We start from the raw sequence: 22,721 nt of genomic DNA on the forward strand, positions 1-22,721 counted from the left end.
TACTAGTATAAGTATATATAATATTTTAAAGTTTGTACATTTGTTATTTTCATGTAAAAATAGGCAGCTACTTCTATCTTGTATGCTTGTATGTTAGATGTTTCACACAGTTTTGCAGCTTTAATGTTGTGTGTTCTAATATGGAGCAGGTGCTTTATTTTCTGTTGAATGAAAACAAAATGTAAGTTTCATTTTAAATGTTAATATATTGGTAGTATGTAGAGGTTGAGGTAGTAAGATTGAATTTTGCTCGCTATTTTGGTGCGTTTATAGGTTTTTACGAATTTATGTATACTTACTTTCTTGAATCTTTTTGCTGATTTTTGATACTTGAGTTTTTTCTGGCAGTTTTTCTGTTTTTCAAGTTGTAGTTTTTTCTTTTCGGAAGTCTACATAAAGAGATAAAACTTGGAGAGTCCCCTTTATTCATGTCCAGCTTTATAGAAAAAACTCATTCACATTATTATTAAGGCCACTAGGCAAATAGTATGTGAGCTCTATTCTTTAGGCTGCCATGGGATAAATAGTGAAATTTAAGATCTTTAGCTGGCCATTTGCTTAATAGCAGAGATATACAATTTTATCGCTTCTGGGTAAATAGCAGAGCTGATGTACTATGCGTGTGGGTGTCAGATAAATATCAATTTCTAATATTTAAACATGTGATATGCCACTCACTCAAATATTGATGTTGCAGACATTAAATACTACAGATACTTGTTCATCCACATTTGCTTGTGGTGCACAGGGATGGGGCACTGAACAAAATAATACTGACAGAGAAACTATATTCTATTTCTTTTCTTCCTGACACCGAAGGAATACAAAACGACTCCTTGACATCTATATTTGAGCTTTCCACAGCATGCACTTTACTGAAAGTGAAAATCAGCTCCCTATAGTGTGTTTCTAAAGGAGTCCTCTGTGCAGAATTAATACTTATTGGTTTATTTTCAAACTGATGATGTACATTGAAAGCAAATGGACTTGACAAAGGTCACAGTCTTGAATCCCAGGAAGCCGATTCAGATTTTTCCTAAATAGGTAAAGAACACCATTAACTTTGTCAATAACTTCTATTATTTGAGCTCCAAATGATAATTTCATTTTTAATGGTGAAAAGGATCAATATTCTTTTTGTAATTTAAGACTTATTGGAAGGGATACCTATATTACTTCTCACATATAATTCTCACATCAAGCTGATCTTAAATTAAAATGGTGGTAAAGATGAACCTTGCATGTTACAATTTTCTGAAAACGCGAAACATAATGTTTGTTGATTGAAGAAGTGTTGGTTTTTGATGCTATAGTTGTCAAATAAGGCCATATGGCATCTGTAAAATATGACTTACTCAATTGACACTTTTTAACTTCCTTTTTTGCAATTTGTTTTTCCTAAGTGTTGCACCTTGTCTCAGCTGTAAGACACCCTTTGGTGGCAGAAGCCATTTTTATTCTAAGGGCCAGATGTACAATATCGAGGTTTTGTGATTACCTATTAGCCAATTTTAGCGATTCGCTATCAGGTGATTGAAAACATCGATGTACAAATGTGTGTGTCACACACTTAGCGATTCCCTGTGGTTCGCAGAAAGACCTACCTCATTACTATTCATTAGATAGGTCTTGGATTGTGACCCATTGAGAATTGCAAAAGCCACATTGATTCATTTTGAATAAAGCAATGTTTTTTTTTTAATGCAGTCTTTTTTCCTTAACAGAAAATGGGACACATTTTAAAAAGAAAAATTAAAAGATTGCTTTTCATTAGGTCGAGCATTCGAGACCTCTTGTATATACTTTAGTATATTTAGTATATACTTATATATTAGTATATACATATATGTGAATGTACTTTGTGGGCTCTGAAGATCAGCCCTAGGACTTGTCTGCTTCCGCTTAGGGACTTTTTTTCTCTTCAACTGCCTCTATTTAACTGTCTAATAAAAAGGACCAGTAGAGGTCAGTAAAATACCAGAATTGCTTTCTGCTGAGGGACTTTCTTTTTTAAATTTTTCTGGCAACTGCCTCTATTTAACTTTCATGATAGAAAACCGACCAGCAGAGGTCAGTAAAATACCAGAATCACATTGGCATACTCTAGATTCCAGTCCATAGAAATTGTCTTCCATAAGCACCCATAGACAATAATATTTTTTTCAATCTTGTATCTTCAGTGATATGACCACCGAAGACCCTGATTTTATATTAAAAATAGAGTTTTGGACAATACAATATCCCGCTGAAAGGCAATATTTCTCTCCATGTGTTCCCATACCTGGCGCATCACGCAGTTTGGTGCTTACTTTCCACCATTTTAAAGAACGGTAGATGTTTCAGGATCCAGGCTAATGTGCTGCATAGCGAAATACATATAAGGTCCCAAAGGCAAGACCGATTGCATTGCAAATGCTTGTTTTTTAAGAGTAGGCAGTGGGTCATGGGCACACTGCCACTCTTAAAAAACGTTTTTCAAACATTCACAAAGATGTCCCTTGGGGACCACTTCCCATTTGCGAATGGGTGACCAGCTGCTTGAAGTAGGTGATAACATGTGAATGTTTTGCGTCTGCATGTCAGTTGCAAAACATTCACACATACCACTGTGAGTCTCTTTTAGAAAGGGACACCATAAACACACCCCTTCCTAATACCGAATCGCAAGACCGTTTTGTGATTCGGCAAAATGTTACTGAATCTCTAAATAGGGTTTGGTGCATAGAAAAATGTTTTTTTCCAGTTGCATATGGCCAGATTCTGCGAACCAGGCCACTTGCTACCTAAAAAAGGTATTGTACATCTGGTCCTAAATTCTGAAATCTAAAAAACTAAATGATTTGCAAAATAGGACATTTCTGGAAATGTCACATTTTCCTCTAGTGAGAAATATATTAAATGTTATAAAGGGAAATGATGATTACCAGAGCGTTGTGGTAGCCAGCGACTAAGGCATCCTGTGCATCTGCAAATGGTTAATTTACACAGTCCACCAGATAAGGTTGCCGCTGTCCTATCACGTATTCTCAGCTTACAGAATATCATTGGTGGGCCAATCAAGATTACTATTTTTGTGTTGATGAAATAACATTGTGCTCATGGAGATTCACATAAATAAGACACATCTGGTTGGTTTGGCTTAATTACCTCTGCTTTATTTCAGGCAGTCAGCAGAAATTGTATTATCTTTCCGAGGGTCTGCTCTCAGAGGTCCTCTCTTTGTTTAACCTAGTATTCTTTGTAAAACGTGAAACACATCTGAATGTGTTATGAAAATGAAGAAACAGAGATGAGTCTGTTTGTAATATTTGATAATTAGTACACTCATTGGGACACTAAGAACACAAGTGAATATTTCTGATTGTTTTCCAATGAAGCTGATTTATCTTTTAAATAAAGATGGAGCTATCAGTCTTACACTCCCTGTTTGAGATTTTCAAACAGCAAAGTTGTATCCCGGACTATCAATTTTCCACAGAAATGTGCTGCTTCAGAAAAGCGACAGCCATGTCGAAATGGATGCCAAAAGAACGAGAAATAGTGCCAATTTACCAGCTTATATGCCTACAGACTCAGTGGAGTTCCTTGGTAACCTGGATGGTCAGTCTGGGCATGCTTCCAATGTCTGGAATATATTTCTGTTTTTCGGGGGAATCATAGAGATCCCAGGGCTGCTTTTGAAAATGTTTGAATGTTGTAGATTTCAATGTGTATTCATACTTCTCAAGATGTTCTGATGTGCATTTTAAACCAAGTGGTATGCTCCATAATCAAATCTCTGCAATGCACATTTTCATATTTGCCCATTTTTTTTCAATCTCAGGTTTAATAATTTCATGTGAAGTAACCCTCCTCATACACCACAATAAAATGTGAAAGTTTTCCATTACTATTCAAGAAAGACATTGATTTCTGCCTTTAGCTCGACTACTATTTGCATTTGACTGATATGTGGAAAATTACCTGACAAATTAATTTTAGTTTGTGGGTGTTAATTGCAATTTGTTTGAACCTCACACCTACAATTTCTGCTTTTCTGCCTCTAACCTGGCAGGGGAAGAAACACCGTAATGGTGTCACTCTTTATGTTTTTCTCCATAGTTGAAGTCAAATTTTAGAAAGACAAATTCCATGACAAATAATGCATTTGATGCAGATCGGAGAATAAATGAAATATTTCTTGATTGTATTCCTGCTTTATAAAATGAAAACCTGTCTAATGTTATTTTTTTATATTTAGTAAGAAATTGTAGATTTTTACAAGTAGTTTGCCATCTTTCCAACAGATAATCTGAAGAAGATTGATTTGACATCCAATGTTATAACTGACATTGATGAAGATGCTTTCAGAGGACTTCCCAATCTTGAGGAGCTGGTGTTAAGAGACAACAGGATACGGCAGCTCCCAGAATTGCCTCACTCCATGACATTTATTGATGTCAGCCACAACAGGCTTGGCCGAAAAGGAATTAAAGAAGAAGCATTTAAGGCAAGTTCTTAGCAATTAAAAATGATGGGGTTTTAGTTAGCAGACCAGAGACCTTTAATATTTCATTCATGGACTTCAATTATGATTATCCATGTCTAGAAACCACTGCTCATTAGGTGCTGGTAATTACCTTTAGCACTGGCTTGGCAAATCATGATTTCAGAATCCATGAATGTATTCCACGAACAGAGGTAAAGTTGTCTCTGATAGACAGTTTGCTATCAGAACTGTTTTTTGTTGTTGTTCCCTAGCTCCTCAGAAGAACACAGTAGAATGTAGCGCTAATAAGAGGTCAACCCTGAGATAACAGTAACAATTGAATCCTATGTAATGCCACTTACGTTAGCCAACATATTTTGATGCATTGATGCTTATGTACTTAGCAATATTGTGGACACAGATTTAAATAAATATATTTTCCAGACCCATGAGATGAAAAGAAATGACAGTTGTAATTGAAGGTTTTTGTGTTAAGGTCTAGTTCTGAGAAGGGTTTCATCAAGGTATGTTAAAATGTCAAGGCAAAAAAGTTAACATGATGGTCCCCATTTGGTTTGCTTGTCATTCCATTACAAGTGTATGCAACACAATTGAGTGATTAGATAACTAGATGCAGTTGTTAATGTATGCCCCAAAATAATTTGTTATTGATTGTCAATATACTAAATCATCAAATCTGTAATAAATATATAGGCTTTCTGCACCAAATGTACCAGAGTATTTGATGAATGGCACAAATACGGTAATAAAGTACCATACACTGTGATAAAAAAATTAAAATAGCAAGGGAGGAAAAAGAAAATGTAATCAGGGTATTATTAATCCGCAAAGCAGCAGAATAGGAAGCACAATGTCCAAGGGCCATTGGCAAAATGTTTCCTAAAAAGATTGGGGTTGCTTTATCACTAATGAATGTAACTAAATACATTGACTCAACTGACTAACTGAGAGTTTAATTTAGAATTTAGGCCCCAGATTTTGTGCCCAGAATTGTGGTGAATTAAGTCCTTCTGGAAAGATGGCAAGAGGTAGACCTGTTTCCTTTTTAGTTCAAACCCAATTTAATAATAGTTCCTCCACCAAAGTTATTATAGTCACCTTTAGATTCACGACTCTGAGATAACCTCTGGTAGAAAATCTGCTAATGCTTTCATCATGTGGTGGATATCTGCTACCTAAATTGTCTCTAGAAATGAAGCTGAAAGTAAGCAATGCATAGTGCCACACATCCAGTCCTTTCTGAGGATTTTCACAGCAGATCTTTTATGATATTTGGGGGAAGACCTAACAATTTTGACTGGCGTCCTGATCTGCCACCATCTATTGACACTATTCCTTCCACAGCTTGGTAGAGCAGATGGTGGTGTCAAGGTGTTTCCTCTGGGTTATATCAACCACCTGCCAAAATAAAAAGTGGATGACAAAGCTGCCATTTTAAATCTCCTGTTCTATTCAGCTTTTCGCTTTAAAGATTCTCAATGAACATTGCCTGCACAAGAAATGTCAGGCTTTTTAACATTTCTCATTACATTCCCTGAATGGGAAAGATTGTTGGTGGACGAAATTCCAAATGCAAGGTATTTAGCCTTTTCTATAACACAATAAATCCTTCAGAAAATGAAAACTAGAGGAAGACTCCCCCCCCCCCCCTTTGGTAAAGGTGATATTCCCAATTCTCACTTCACAAGTTACAATATCAATGTTTCTTGGAGTTGGTTTGGTTATTTTAACAATTCTAAGGATCTTTAATGGCATAATTGTACAATTTATATTGCTCAAAAAATGTAAACTGATCTCCCCCTTTAAAAAATCTTAGAGAAGATCTAATTTTCCAAATTATGCCATTGTTTGTGGAAAAGGTGACAAATTACTATTATATGTTGCTATAAACATTTTTTACAGATAGTGTAATAAAATGTAATATATTTGCACAGATTTTGATCTTTTCACAATCCTTTATTACTGAAATGATGTTGCACAGCTTGAATTTTGTATGTTAAAACATAAAAAATAGCCATTATAACATTTCAAACACAATTCCAGCATGTTTGTCAATAAAGTTTAGAATGTCTCAAATGTTGAGCTCAAACTATCCTACCTTTATTGTAAAACATTTAAAAATTGGTATAAATACAGAAACATCTATACAAAGCGTATATAGTTTCTTCACAACTTGCACTTTTGATAGAGTATACAAGGTATTTACAACTTGTTAAAATGCATGCTAACATTTTCAGATATCCTAAAAAACTTTGAAAGCAAGCTCAGCTGGCTTAAAACTTATGAAATGTATATAGGATTTAAGAAAAATTGGCTTGTCAATTGTCAATTGAAAGTTAACATTGTGTTCAGTGATCAGATAGGAATTCTCCTAATGTTGAAATCTTTTTTTTAAAGTGCATGATTTATTCTTCACTTATAGGGCACTCCTTGGGTCTCCATTTTTATGTTATACCAGACATAGTGCCTATTTAACCAAAATAGAAAGACATATCCATTTTACCCCTTTTAGGAGAGTCCCATTGTCCACCCAGCATTGTGTCTGAGACTAATATACGTTTCACCCTCTCCCTCAACATTTAAATATTGGTTGTCACAAGCATCTAATTTTCTTGATGTTCAAAAATATGTGTTTCCAATTACCAGTCTTGGTCAGGCATCTTCTATATGCTGAGTAGGTTGTCTTAGAGAATGTATTTATTCAATCCGATCTGGGTTTAGACATAGTTGATTAACAGAGATATAGTGAATTTGGTAAAGAATGGAACTAAGTAGCTGATGTATTTCTCTGTTAATACTCATCCATTCTTCATCATTGAATCGGGATCCTAAATCCAATTACCAGGTTTCTTTTACTTTTTCATAATTTGAAGCTTTGAAATCCAGATATTAAGTATAGCATAAAGCCTTACCACATGTGAGGTTTTGCAAATGTTATTCAATGACTTCTGACAACAACCCACCTCACTCCCCTTAGAGTTTCCCTGCCCGTTCTAAGTAGACTGCACCAGAGAGGGTCAAACACCGGAGGCGCATGGGAATGGATGCGAGAGAGAGAGAAAAGCAGCATGCCCAACTCTACTTTAGTATGGCTCTCTCTGGTCTTATGTCTTTGGACACAATGCAGTTATTCCGAAAGACTCTCAGGCGGTTGTTGAAAAAGCTACATGTGGTACTTTAGTGACAAAATTCAGGCCATTCCAAAGAAATATGTAATACGAATGAATACTCACAGGCGGAAAAGAACCCTGTAAGTCTCAAAATCAGGCAAGGATTTGGGAGAGTTCTGAGTGAGAAAAGGGAGTGGGTAAACAAAGCCAGACAAAACAGCTGAGTCTAAAGAGCAAGGTCAGTATAACAGTGAAAATGGGTCAGAGAGTCGAACAGGTCAATCCTCAGTGAACCACCTGAGCCCAAATAAAATCCAAAGGGTCAAAGAGCTGGAGAGGAGACAAGTCAAAGACAGAGTCCAACGAGCAAGGTCAGTGTAAACAAGAAAGACATCAAGGGAAATGAGGACACATATGGGGATTAAACAACAAAGGTAAGGGATGGGCATGGCAAATTATGGAGCAGCAGCAAAAAGCTAATACAACATGAAGCTGCCAGGCCGCTTCCTAGTGTTTTCCTGCAGCTTAGATACTGCCACGGCCTCTTGTGAGACAGATGTCCTACTCGTGATCCTGGCCAGCTAGCTTTTTACGGTGCTCCAGCCATGATAGACTCATATGCCACAGCCGTAAAGGAAAACGATTCACTGCTGTTCTGGTAATCTTTCTAGAAACTCAGACACCTTCCTGATTCCTGATGTCACACAGACAATGAAATATCTCGTGGGATATTCCTGAGACCTCTCTTCACTGAGTATTTGTAAAATAGCTTCTGAAATGCAGATACTTGAATATAAAACTATAGATTAGCCTTTTTTTCGTTCTTTGAATGTCATAATTGTATCTCGACTCCCAAGCTAGTCAAATTCCCAATTACTTTTTTCCCCTCACTCTGAGATTGTTTTCGAGATATCTTCTGGGAAGTCTGGAGCGACACTCTACCTAACTGTTGTGGTTCTTCTTATGCAAAATGAATAGGCTTTACAGAGATACTTAAAGGTGTAAAGCTTTTTGTAAATATATCTATATTCCGGGATTATTAAATTCACGTGCAAAAGCTTGGAAACCATATTTCCATGCCAACATATTTCCCTGTGATTGCCTTTAAAGGAGCACCTTGATTGTGTGTTTCATCACTGATACCATGATTTTTGCAACTTATGGAACATAGTTGCCAGATACTACAATTCAAAAGTGGGGATTGTCCATCCCTGTCCTCTCATGGGAAGGATAGTATTTTCCAAGCAAAATATGGTCATTTGTAGCCCCATATGAATGGTGAAATCATCCCCTTGATTATTTTTAACTTCTAGATAGATAATATGGTAGAGTCCGAAACAAATAAATAATAACTCCACCAACTATTAACAAGGATGAATTGTGTATGATGCTAAAATATTTCTTTAATTTAAACAGTAACCTGATTTAATTTGACAGTATTAATCGCTTGTGTACTTACTATGTTGCAGGATTCTTTTGGCAAGTATAGAGGGCTGCAATTCACCAGCATTCCTTCCGTCTTCATAACATTTTATTTATACCATGACATTTTGAGAAAGTACTCATGGTGTTGAAGACCGAGTGAAAGCTATGGTCTTATTTTTATGGCTTTATGGACCTTTGGAGCTCCCCTTATCAATGTTCTGAGTTAACATAGCAAGATAATTGCTCAGTGTAAAGAGCAAATAGCAAACAATGGCGATCTCTAATGGGTACCCTGTTCCATTAAGATTTCTTCTGGTTCTCTATGTAGTATAGATTTCCCCATAGACCCATGGTGCAGTGGCCATTTCAACCTAGTCAGCTGAGAGGGAACATTCATAAACTCCAGGACCTTATCAGCAATTTCCAGTTCAGCAGGTCTAATGCACTTCGGCACACAGAACGATCCTCAGCTGAATCAATTACCTTCCATAAATATTTCCATAAATATTGGGTATTTAAGAATAGCAGTAGCCCTCAAATAAAATCCGTTCAGCTAGTATACGTGCCAATATTTTTGAAAGAATTTCCATTAACATGTTATACTCAGTATTTAATAATGTTATGGGTTTATAGAAAATGCAATTTCCATGGTTCATCTCCGGTTCTCAAAATGGCTAAATGATTGTGGTGAATCTGGCACCTCTCAATATATTATTGAACAATATAAGAAGTGGCAGGTTTCACTTAAGCAATGTATACACCTGATGCCTTTGCAGCCGTCATTGAATGTATGGCTTCTTCTATTTCTTCTTGCCCGGCTGCCCTATTTAAAACCTGCTGTTGTTCTGTTTTTTACCCAGCTTTGCCCCCGATAGAAAAGCTTGGGAGCTTGTAACTCTTGATGGAGATTGGGAAAGAATTTTAGAAAAGTGTTAGCATCTTTTCAGAATCATCTGGAAAGTTGGATAAGCTTCGAGCTAAGAATGAAAGGCTCAGAGGAGAGTGCTGTTTAAAGACTGGAGTTAAATACCCACTGGGGGTATGTGGGTCCAGACATTGAGGAATACAGGGATGTTTTCATGATGGGCTTTATGGAATGGATGTTAATTTTACAATTGACTCCTTTACATTATTTAGTTCTAGCTCTATATATGTGATCATAAAAATGCTACTCACTTGTATCTGAATATAAGCATAAGGGGCATCATGTTTCACTGTTAAAGGAAGTATATTCCAGTTATTTTAAAATCCAGTTCCTTTTCGAATGAGCAGATCGTGAGTGATCTTGTAAGTGGATAAGGCTGGGCCTAAGTGTCACAGTAGAACATCGTCATTACGATACATTAAGCTGTTCTGACGACATTATCTTAATTTAAACAATTGGCTTTAGGTGCCTGCACTGATGTCCCCAAAACGGAGTAATAGTTCTACCAACTAATTAACCAAATCAAATGAGGAAGTCTTAAATACGTTTTAACGTGTTTCATCGCAGTATCATGAGAACCTTAACTTGTGAAACTTTATTTTCTACAGGACATGGCCAATCTCCACCATCTTTACCTTTCGGGCAATGAGCTGGATCACATCCCACTCCCTCTCCCCGAATCACTGCAGTCTCTCCATCTGCAGGTAGGTTAAATGTAAATTACACTTTCAATTTCCAAATGTGCAAACGTTTCTCCATGCCTAGATGTTACTTAGGATTGCATTGTTTTTGTTGATTTATGACCCATTAATAATTACTGTTCAATGCCCAGATGCTCATTTGGGTCTTCACAATTCTTATGCGAAATATGTATCACAATTAACACTGTGCCTGGTCCTTTAGGGCATGGTGCATGGAGTGCCACCACTTTCCATTTGTCACAGACGGAAATCATTAGCTTAGATGGGTCATCGACGTATCCAGTGATTGCTTTGAACATGTGCACTATTTGTATATGGAGGTTGTGTTTGATAAAACTTGCTGCTCTGCCTGAGTGAGTGTGCTTGCATTAGTCGACACTGAGGCAAAGATCTCCCCCAATCACTCCCCCCTCTGTGAAGTGGCAGAGGAAGTATAGATCTGGGTCAGACAAGCCCAAGCTGTAAATTGTGACAGCTTTCATCTGTCCCTGCTGTCATGCTGTTCCCCCTATGACCAGGCCTTAGCAGAGCCAGGGAAAGACAATCTTCAGCACCACCTTGCCTAGGAAGTTTACTTGGATTGGAGTCCCTTGTGAATAGGTGACTCTGAGTAAATATATGCATGTGGTATGTGTTAATCGGTGAGCGTATGAATAAGTGTGTTTGCTGTAGGAAGTTGGCTATTTATGTAGTGTACCAATGTAAGGATTCACCATGCAAATGGTCCAGACCGACCTTTATTTGGTTTACAGGGCTTACTATATCAATCCCATGGCTCTCTTTGTGGTGGTGTGGGCCAACAGCTTAGGCTTATCAGAGAGGAGTGTTGAGCATTTGTTGTACACACAAAGTCCATAAATGAGACACACACTCAATAAGAAATCTAGGAACAATTTAGAAAAATAACACAGATTGTTATATAATTTTAGAATGCAAAATCAATGGAATCTGGTAAGTACTTTTAGATTTAGCGATTTTTAAAATAATGCAATAGAATATATAACAGTTTTTGAGGTATGAGCCTTGAACGTTTTAATGTTATCGTATGGTGCAGACACATACTTCATACAGTTTTTGCAAGTTGTTCTTTAGGGTACCTTTTGGTACATAAGGTGCTTATGGGCCAAGAAACCACCATCAATTTTGATTTACCTGCCCTAGGGCGTCTGGATGCAGAGGTGCTGGTCCCGTTGGTAGCCTTGTGGGCTACATGTTAAAGTCTATGTGCAGGTACCTGTAAAAGGAAGGCTGCACTTTGGAAACTTAGGGACAATTCCAGCAGAAATCAATGGTGGGCTCAGCTTTTGAGGGTCTCTGGAGAAAGGGAACACCATTGATTTACCCAAACTCCGGCTGTGGTGCTTGGGTGCAGAGGTGTTTTGGCCAGTGGATCTCTTGAGTTAGAGTATCTCACTTCCTGGGTTGACCTGGAGAGGGGAGAAAAACAAGACTGCAGGGCCACTCATGGTGACACTCTCATCGTGCTTAAAGTCCCTCGTTGGTAGGTCGTAGGTTGGCGTTGGTGGACACTCAAAATACCTTGGTTGCTGTAAGTGCTACGATACCCAGGGCATTGATGCTGGGTGGCTCCTGGAGGTCCTGGTGTCTCCACACTCAGCAAGGAGACAGAGCTGACCTCCTAGAACCATGGTGGCCTCTTCTTGGTGTGATTCACCCTCTGTTGACCCGATAGTCAGCAAGATGATGTACTGGAAAAGTGATTTCAATGCATGCAGCTGCAGGTGAGTGGCTCCTCCACCCCAAGGGAGTTGCTTCTTGGTTGTCAAAGTGCTGAACAGTCCCCCAAGGCTTTGAGGAGGCTGTTTAGCAGCAGGGTGAGACCTTTCTGCCAATTTTTGGGAGAGCAGCAGCCAGGCAGGGCTTGGTGGCAGTTTCGATGCGTATCCACAGTTCTTGCATTGTTGGCTTTTCATTGTCCTTCTTCTGTTCCCAAGAAAATTAAACTGAATTACTGGGGTCAGGGGGCCACCTAAATACTGAATTTCAGAGTGTTAGGGAGTATAAAGATAGTATCCAATGGGCTACCCACTCTAGAGGTGACTACTCCCCCTATATGACCACTTCCTGTGGGGAACGGGCATAAGCTTGACCCAGAGTTTCTAGTTTCACCAAAAACAATATGGTGGAAACTTTCTTTGAGTCTCCACTTCCGGTGGCCCACCTTAAGGGTGTGTCGCCCCACTGCTTTCAAGCATTGTGAAAAGCAAAAACATAAAATATAATAACTTTCAGTTATTATCGTTTTCTAACTTTTATGCTGCTTTGTGGGCGGGTGGGTGGGTTGGGCTGCTTTGCTCTCAGAGCAGGGCAGTGAAGGAGTGGTTTGCCCACTCCTAAGTGCGCAATGACTGTTTGGTCGGCCCTCTCGGGCTGTCCAAATCAGTCATATGTACTCGATGCTGGCTGCATTACAGCCTGCATGGAGAACATGCCCACCCCTCCAGCCCCTGGCTGAGTGCCATTTCACAGCGCTCAGACCAATCACAATGCTGCTTTGCAGCATTATGATTGGCTTAGGGGAGGGAGCCTGGCTGCCTGCTTCCTGTTTCTGAAGACAGAGGAGTGGAAGCAGAGACGCAGGACCCAGCAGCGGCAAGGTAAGTGATTTTTGTATTTTTTTTATTTTGCTCATTCTCGCCATCGCAATGTCCCCCACATGCCCCCACACCTCCTCTGTGACCCCTCACACCTGACCCCACACACGAGCCATGCTGTCCGCCACTGCCTAGCCTGATAGTATGACATGTCTACTGACTAGCTATTTTTGCCACCTGCTCTGGTACCAAATGGGCCCCAGGACAGTGGTGGCATTCTCCAGGTCTGGAGGAAGCCAGGGTCACATGTCAAAGGTGACAGAGGTTTTGAATCCTCTGGCCATGCTAATTTGCTAGCCATCCTCCTGGAGGAGGTGTGATCACTTTCCTGAGGAGCAGGCATTGTTCATGACCTCTGAGAGCAAGGACTCTCACCTCCAGGGGGTCAGGCATTTGTCTGTTGTGGCAGGCTGGATGATACTATTAAGCCAGAACACTGGAGAATTAGAGGGTTTTCAGGTGCCTTCTGGGTCCATAGCCCAATAAATCTAATACTGGCATCAATATAGGTTTATTGAGACGAGGTGTTTGATACTAAACACCATCATTTCCAGTGTAGCCATTATGCAGCTGGCTAGCTTGTAATGACCAGTGCCAACATGGCTGCCTGATCACTTGCAGTGCTCTAGCAATGGAACTAGGCATCACAGGGGCATATCTACTTGTGCAGATATGTCCTCACATGTAATATATTGCAACCTGCCTTAGGGATCTTAAGGCCTGCTGTAGGGGTGAGTTAAATATAATGCATGCTATGTGTGGGTGTTGCACACAGTGAGTGAGCAATGTTGTGTTTTCAGAAGGGCTTGTGCCCTTTCATGAATGCCAAAGTGGCAGTCGGCATGCAGTTTTTGTGTAAGTCCCTTAGGGTGGCATAATATAATCTGCAGCCCATAGGGACCCTCTTTCATGCCCTGGGTACCATAGGTACCATTTACCAGGGACTTACACGGGTGCTAAAGTACTTGCCAATTAGGTTACAATTGACCATGTGTTTTGTTTTAGGGAAAGAACATTGGCACTGAAGTCTGGTTAGTAGCCCTCAGTGCACTGTCGAAAAACCAGCATCGATTAGTTCAAATGGGGGCAAAAGGTGATGGGACATCTACAAAGAAGTTCAGCTTTCCACACTTACATGAGACCAATTGTGAATTATACAGTTGTGATGGTGTTACGGTTGGCATGGTGGAGGTCGAGGAAGCAAGCTCACTTTATTTTTAGCTAATGGGACAATTAAATATAATCAAACAGATTTTAACATGGACATGCTTGCCACAGACACTAATTCTTTTACTAGACTAGAATATTCATGAATCGTATTAGATAGAAAAACCATAGGGAGATGTAGGTACACAAAAAGATCCACCTTCAAACTTGACTCAAGAGTATAATTATGATTTCCAATATTTTGATGGCCTCTCATTAGATGCATTCATTTCATGTTTAATCATTCTTTGGTTAGGAGGAAAAGTGCATGTTATTTAGTGTCAAGTATATATCTCAATCAAATCTACAGTTTAAGTAAAATTGCATTGTGGTAATTGAGTGTGCTTTGACAGATTTCACTTACAGTGCAGAGAGTGCTGAGTAGGAGATTAGCTGCTATTCCCCCTTAATAAGCCCACACATGTACTAAAGGCCTTGTTGAATGGTTTGTATACAAGTTTATGTATACTATTGTTTGTTTGTCCTTTACTAAAGGATAACAGCTCAAACAGACTGTGGAGGCTTATATTGAGGGGGATTAGACTGCAAAATTGTAATTGCATCAGGCTGGGTGTTCAGTTCAACTGAAGAAAAATGATCTCACCCTAAGATCCCTAAACACACCTGAAGACCACACCTTTAAGAATTAAGGGCCTTATTTGGAGTTTGACGGATGGGATGCTCTTTCACAAATGTTACAGATGTCTCATCCACCGTGTTACAAGTGCCTTTGAATATAATTTACTTGTAATATGACGGATGGGATATACATCACATTTGTAATGGAGTATTCCATCCGCCTAACTCTAATCCAGGCGCTAAACCTATGATTACTAAATGCGCAACAAATGTAATATATTAAAGCAACAAAAGCATGTCTATAGTGGGAGAAATAGCTAAAATTGCAATGGATGCTTGATACTGTAATTTGTTTGCCAGGCAAAGGGTAAGTAGAATGAAGTGGCGATTTTGATCAGTTGAAGTGTCAATATCAATAATGTAAATTGAAAAAAATAAACCAAGAGGAGCTTTTCCTTTATGGAAGCCAGAAACTAATACCAGCATCTACAATACTGCAAGCATTCCCCCCTCTTTCCCACATGTGATCACCCACAACTCTGGAAGAAATTAACAACAGATCTAGCATTGATGGAATGAGCCTGATTTAATGACTAACATACTACTCGACTGCCTACCAAAGTTTAATTTAAAAAGCCCAAATGACCACACTGCATTTGCGGGATTCATAAATAACATAAAATATTTGACACATGGTGACTCAGCTTCACTTCACCAAAATGATTTACCACTTTCTTAAATATAAGTCACCCTCACCTGAGAAATGATTACATCTTCATATCTGGGAATTTCCTGTCCCAGCTATTTGGCCTGACATCGATCTTACCTGTGTGTCTGACAACGCCATCATAGCAAATAAGGAATCAGAGGTTAGATGTAAATTATGAGTAGCCATGCACTAACATGCTGGTGAGGAGACAATGTTTTTGTTGATTTTTATAAAAGCGTAAGACCAAGTTGAAGCCAATGATATTGTAATGATCAAGTCCACTCAGTTGAGATGATTTGAGGACAATAACAAAAAACAACTTCGTCAATGTCAAGACAGTATACGGATCATGACCAAAGAATCTTTGAACAGCATGTGGAGAATGTTAACAACACTATTCCAATATAATGCATAAATGTGTAAAAGGACTAAGACCCATAGCAAAACGTACAATGTAGAACAACTGAACTAATCGTACAATCTCATGAAGGAAAAAAAATGGTGAACACAGACTGTAATGTGAAAATAACAAATGAACAATGGACTCCAAAAGTGAGAACTTCGGGTCCTTGAACTCACAATGTAAATCCAAGAAAATCATTGTACAACTAAAACACAATGCAGAGCTAGAGTAGGGAAGCAAAAAGCATGCAAAAAGGGACTCTTGACGGTGAACCTTTACATAGATCCTCCATGAAAGTGAAAACAGAATAGTGAAATGGACTCTTGACGGTGTTTACCAACTTGGTGTATACCTAGGGTCCATGGACAAAAGTGATGAAGACAGACCGGTGATCCCACGCCGGTGAGCGACTACTCACCCGAGCTTTAGAAAACACAAGGCACCCTAGCATAAGGGACAAGACATAAACATGCCTAACGTTCCCCAGTATCTATATGGTGCATATAAGCATTTGAGCAGAAACAGTAGAAAACCTAGTTCACTATATACAAAAAAAATATTACAAATATGCATGAGGACTTTGCGAAAATGATACAAACACTATACCACCCCACACAATACACTTCTTAATATAAATGTTAAGGTAATACTGAATAGACAGAATACTCGGGTGCTGTCTTTCAATCACCAAGTAACCCAGCTGGTTGGTGTGTTTTACTAAATAAGACAAGTACGTGTGACTTTTCCTAACTTATTAACCAATACAAACTGTCAATCCCCTTAAAAAAACCACCACCTTAAGTAAAATAAGAACACGCCTTGTAGTGAATGTATACGTCATGTAATGTAATGTCCAAGTTAGGACGCACCTCGACTGGAGGTCACATGTTGCGTACGGGATGAAAGGCAAAAACCTAACTACCACACCTCCGGAGAGGTCAGGAGATTGTGCATAGTGGATGTACACATAATGTACTATGAGACAAAATATTAACCAAACAATGAACCTTGTGTGAAGGTCTTTTAAGCTGCACATGCACCGATGACGAAACACCCAGGATTGAAACCTAGACGTTGTGCAAAAACACCACGGAGGCAAGAGAAGCTCTGTATGGCTGAGTGCGAGATAATGTGCGTGGTAGAGAGGCACGAGGAGTTTTTAAAAAAAAAAACACAGCGGTTGAACTGCCATGTAGCCTCGCTGAAAAACAATTACTCAAAACGTTATAGAAAATGTATTTCCCTTGTAACAATTGAACACACAACACTCGGTTGAATACACAATATCCAGCAGGCTTCTAAGTCTAGACGAGCATTTCACTCGACATGGAACACAAAATCAAGCAGACAATAAAAAAACAAATGCCAAGAATGCTTGATATGAGGAAATAACCTCTGCAAATGACGAAATCTAGTTGACTTGTACCCACATGAGCAAACATACTTCTTCGCCAGACAGTGTGTCAGATTGATTGATTCATGCACAAATAAGCAGAAGGGACTGACGCCCATAACGTACACCCTGCGTGGAGCAAAATGGACTGTAAACTGTACACCCAAAACATATCTCTAGTGACAGTAAAATACATGAGTTGCAAAGGGACAATGACCTATGCATAGTCGCCTTGAGTGTAAAAAGATAGGAAATAAAATCAGAACAAAACCTAGCGTTAAAACCCCTATGGTATGGGTGTGAACCCATATATTTAATTACACCCATGCTTAGCTCCCTGGAGGGAGGTAGAACAAAGTTGCGCACCAAGGGGTCAAACACACCCTATGTAGGATAAATGTATTAAGCCCAAATACCCTGTAAAGGAAATATAAAAACGGGTGATGAACGGGTGCACACTGTGCACTAAACTGATGAGATAAAACCCAATAAACACACCACATTAAAATATATTGTGCACGGTTGTGAAGAGACTAAACTCTAATACCCAACAACGGGTAAAGACAATAAATGTTGTGCACTGTTGAGAAGAACGACACACCTTGTGTAAAGGTCAAATGTCGTACACTGCAGTGATGGGACTGTGACCCATACTGCTCACCTCGAGTGGAGGTCATTTGTTGCGCATTAAATGGGAATGTAACCCAGGTAATTCCCCATCTAAACACCACTATCTTAAAGCGATGACAAAATTGTAATGCAAAGATAACAGTGCAAAAATAGCAATAAAATATAATATCAACAGAACATACTTAGCAATGAAAATATGAAAAGCATTCAATAAGGTATAAACCTAAGCTAAATATGTGAACTAAACTGCATGGGTGAGAACCCACGACTGATCTCTTGGAAAAGAGATGACTTGTGCACCAAAAACCTAAAATCACTGAAGTAATGTAGCACATATGAGTAAGTACTCATGACATATTCCAACCAATGAAAGGAATATTTGGGTAAGAACCCCTGGTAATGCAAAAGGACTGTAACCTTTGCATGAAATTCCTGTAAAAAGGTAGAATTGACAGTGTTCGGGTCGTAACCCACACTTATGCAATAGGACTGAAACCTTTGCATAGTCGCACCCTGTAGACAGGTACATTAGAAAGCGTACGGGTAGGAACCCGCACTGCTGCAAAGGAGTGTAACCTTTACAACTATAAAGAGAACATGCATGAACACATTACTGCAGTGCAGTCATGAGGGTGAGAGAACCCAACATACAGAATATGATAAAAGCGTGCATATGACATGTCAGAGAAAACACACACACATCTTAAATGATTGAAACCATAACCATTTGGTAAATACATTAAATCCAAAAACATGCATGTAAATAAACCATAAACATAACTGTGCATTTCACCGGGATGAATAGAAAGGCCTGCAAAAATTTATTGATGACAATCCAGTAGAAAGAACTCCGCCAAGATTCAATGCCAACTGAAGAACATAAATCCTTGAAAGAAACAAAGAACTTGGCATGAAAACAAAGTAGTTTGCAGCAGGCAAAAAGTCAATAGAAAATGGACTTGAAAAGTGGCACGAAGAAAATAACTCACCGGAACAAATTATACCCACAGTCACAGTCCGATGTAGAATGTCCATTAACATGAAAAATATACCTTTCCAAACGTTGAAAGCGTGTTTACTTGGCTGTTGTCGAGTATCCAATGAACTAAGCTGAACTATAACCGAAAAGTAAAATACTCGAGACAAAATGAAACTAATTCAAATTTGAAAAACAAAATCCTCCCGTTGTGACACTGCATAGGTGGACGCATCCATAATGTAAAAACTTTATTGAGAAAGGCTGGCAAGTAACCGGAGAACACTCCCAACTTCCATTGACAAGTGATGTAGAAAGCCTTGATCCGCCAATAACAAGATGGCGGGACACAGAAGAGACGCAAGCCGGGTGGCTCACGGCACGCATTCACTGCCGAACGTCCAGCAACAGCACAGGGGATCATGGAGTCTACAACGTCAGATCCCCGATGAACCAGCAATGTCACAAATGGAGGCACGAGCGATAGGCGCGTCTTCACAAGCAGGTAATTCCGTGCGCTGACAATAGTTTGTGCAAAGTTGATTTTTAAAAGTAAACGTGGCAGTTGAGAAACAGGTACTAGGCCTCAGCGTAGACCAAGAAGCAAAGACAAAATTAATCTCACCTGACACCCCTCATTGAGATATTGTATTTGAGAGGGCGTAATTGCATGTAGTTCGTCAATGAGACCCTGTGACATGGGTCAGAGCTCTCCATGGTGTGAAATCTCACTGTGGAAACATCCACAGGCCACAAACACATCCTCTCAGCAGATTCAGATAGGGAAGTCCATATAAAACTGTTTGCGCACCTTCACGCGTCACTCTGTGGTAGTTCCAGTATGTAGGGACGGGTGGTCCAGTGCCCTCAGGCCTCAGGCACACACAACCAAAGTCAGACAGTCTTTCCCTTGTAAAAATGTACATGCGAGTCACACTCTGCGCAGCAATCTTGAAAGAAAAGAAAAGGCTTACTGTGTGTGAAAGCTCACTCTGCGCAGCATCCATGAAGTCTTTTGTTGGAGATGACGCTTGAAATGCGTCAGGTTTACCCTCACAAAAGGCACGGCATTTCCCCAGACGTTAGTGAGCTTATCCTTAGTTGAAAGCACAGCACAAGCCGCGTAGAAATAGTGGGGAGTAAACATGCCAAGTTTGAATAAACAGCTCCAGAAGCAGCACTTCCCCAGATGCAAAGGTACAACTGGCAGACTGTTGTGGGCGACCGATGGGAGGTCACTGGTGGGGTCAGGATGCCAGTTGAGGTACCTTGACTTGAGATACAGGAACTTCTTTATTTTAAGTTGCTTGAAGTCCTTGAAGAGGTGACAGAAGTAGGTTCTTTAAAGATCGTCGCCAAAATACTGTAATGATCAAGTCCACTCAGTTGAGATGATTTGAGGAGGTTTATTAGAAGATGGTACAAGATCACAAGAAGACCATAGGTAGATCAGATAAAGATCAGGATAAGACCAGAGTAAGACCCCACCAGGAGCAGCCAGCAGGCAGCTCAGCCCAGTCAACTGTGACTCATTTGACTGACAACATTCCAAACCATGTCATTACTGTAGGATTCTACAGGCAGGGCATGCATAACCATGAAGTCAGAATATAACAGATATGGTAGGAGATTTGCTTTCCAATTATGTCCTTCATCAGGATTTCTCTCTTGGGGGTAGTTGTAGAGGAATGGCGCTAACAGTCTAACGAAAGAAGGCTGAAATTGCCCTATGTCTAAACAAATAATCCCAAAAACAAACCAACATCTAACTGTATCTCCTACCATGATGGTTTAGAGGCTTTTTGTTAGATCATCAACATTTTAGGAATGCTAGACTTCTATATCAATTTAGTGGGTATTGTATCAATGTTTGTGAAGAATTAACAGAAGAAAAATGTTAGAAACACAGGTAACATGTAAAGATTCGAGAAGAGTTTCTCATTTTGGAACAAATGTGAGCTTTTATCTGTGAAAAATGTATGCAATTGTTTTATATTAACTGGGTTATCTGAAACACTACACCTTAGTATCTTGGACTGACGTCGAAATTAGTGATGTATTACTTATGTATGCTTTTTTCATTAAGCTGCAAAGAAACATGCATTGAATACTAAATAAGAAGGATCATAAAAAACAGATGTATATTTTCTTAAGAGATTTAAATTTGTATTTTTTATTTCAGGATAACAACATTCAAGAGATGCATGAAGACACATTTTGCAATGTCAAAGATGTCTCATATGCCCGCAGAGCTCTAGAGGATATCAGATTAGATGGAAATCCCATCAATTTGAGCAAAACTCCACAAGCTTTTATGTGTCTACCTCGTTTGCCTATTGGCAGGCTTGTATAAATTATGGAAAGGCCAACCAAACAGTATGAAAAACATTTGTTATACATAAATACACCAATTACTGCTAGATAGGAAGCAATAAAACCTTTATTGTATAAACAATGTCCTAATGTATAAACTAAACAAGAATACAACTAAATAAAATGCCATAACAAATGGAGTTTGTTGATTCACTTCAAGCTGGACTGTATCATTTTACATAGTTGTTTATAAGTAAACTCAGAAATACCTGAGCAGATGAAGCTTTATGGTAAAGCACAAATGTTGGCACAGGTCTTCATTGCAGTTTTTTTTACCCTAATTTCAGTCCGTCATTTATCTCTTCTTATTCACTTTTTTCTATGTATAAAGTGTGCTGGTTTTAGATTTCAACATGGTTCTAATTACGTACTCAACTTAGTTCGCTCTTCAAATGTGTACGCTGTGTCTCTACTTTGTGTGTGTCGGCAGACAGGATTTCAGGACAATACAAGCAACACTAATAACAATATATTGATATTACCTCCAATTACCAATGCATATTTAAATAAAAAGTACTATGTGTTAATGTTTTGGTTTGATGTAAATAACGTTTTTTGGGTTGTATTGCTGCTTTCAAAAATTAGATTAAAGATTTCCAATTTCAGTTCTCTTGGAAAACAAAAACACGTTTCCTTTAAAGATCCACATACATTCTGGCTGTTTATTTGTAATTCCAACACAGGCAGACAGACCTTTGGTTTCTCAGTATATAAATATATATAATTGTTTATTTAAGAAAAATGTTGACATTCTAAACAAGTTTACGTGCAAAGCCCCCCAAAAATATTGAGAAATATTGCACATCACAAATAAATGTACTTTAGGTGCATTCAGATCTGTTGGTGATGCCTCTGTCTACTACTTATTTAATTTCTATTTCTATTTTATGAATGTACAGTGAGTTGCTTTGAAAAATAATCACTTCCAGAGTGCAAGAATTATAGAAGACATTTATGAAGATAAAACCAGACCTTAACATGTTGCAGGGTTTCTGCTCAGGAACAGAACTGTGCGTGGGACCCCCAGAACATTAGTTTATGGAGAGTGAATCACGATACCATCTTAGTTCCATGAGTCTGACTAGCTATAAGTGAGACAAGCTATAGTGTCCCACTTCCTCTCGTACTCATATCCAGATAGGCAATTGACACCCCAGAACACAACTCTCAGGGATCGCAGTGACAGG

General features: G+C 39.0%; 1 protein-coding gene across 3 annotated transcripts in view; it reads left to right on the top strand.

The window, feature by feature from the left end:
- Positions 1-22,065, top strand: part of EPYC (epiphycan) — a 165,277-nt gene extending 143,212 nt beyond the window's left edge. For all 3 annotated transcript variants that reach the window (XM_085653021.1, XM_085653019.1, XM_085653022.1), the window contains 3 exons: positions 4,287-4,489; positions 10,558-10,653; positions 21,344-22,065. In XM_085653021.1, coding sequence (XP_085509147.1) covers positions 4,287-4,489; positions 10,558-10,653; positions 21,344-21,514 — 470 coding nt within the window. In that variant the 3' untranslated portion in view covers positions 21,515-22,065. The remainder of the gene's footprint in view (positions 1-4,286; positions 4,490-10,557; positions 10,654-21,343) is intronic.
- Positions 22,066-22,721: the final 656 nt, after the last annotated feature.

This window comes from Triturus cristatus, chromosome 4_1 (genome assembly GCF_964204655.1).
Source record: "Triturus cristatus chromosome 4_1, aTriCri1.1, whole genome shotgun sequence".
NCBI lineage: Eukaryota > Metazoa > Chordata > Amphibia > Caudata > Salamandridae > Triturus > Triturus cristatus.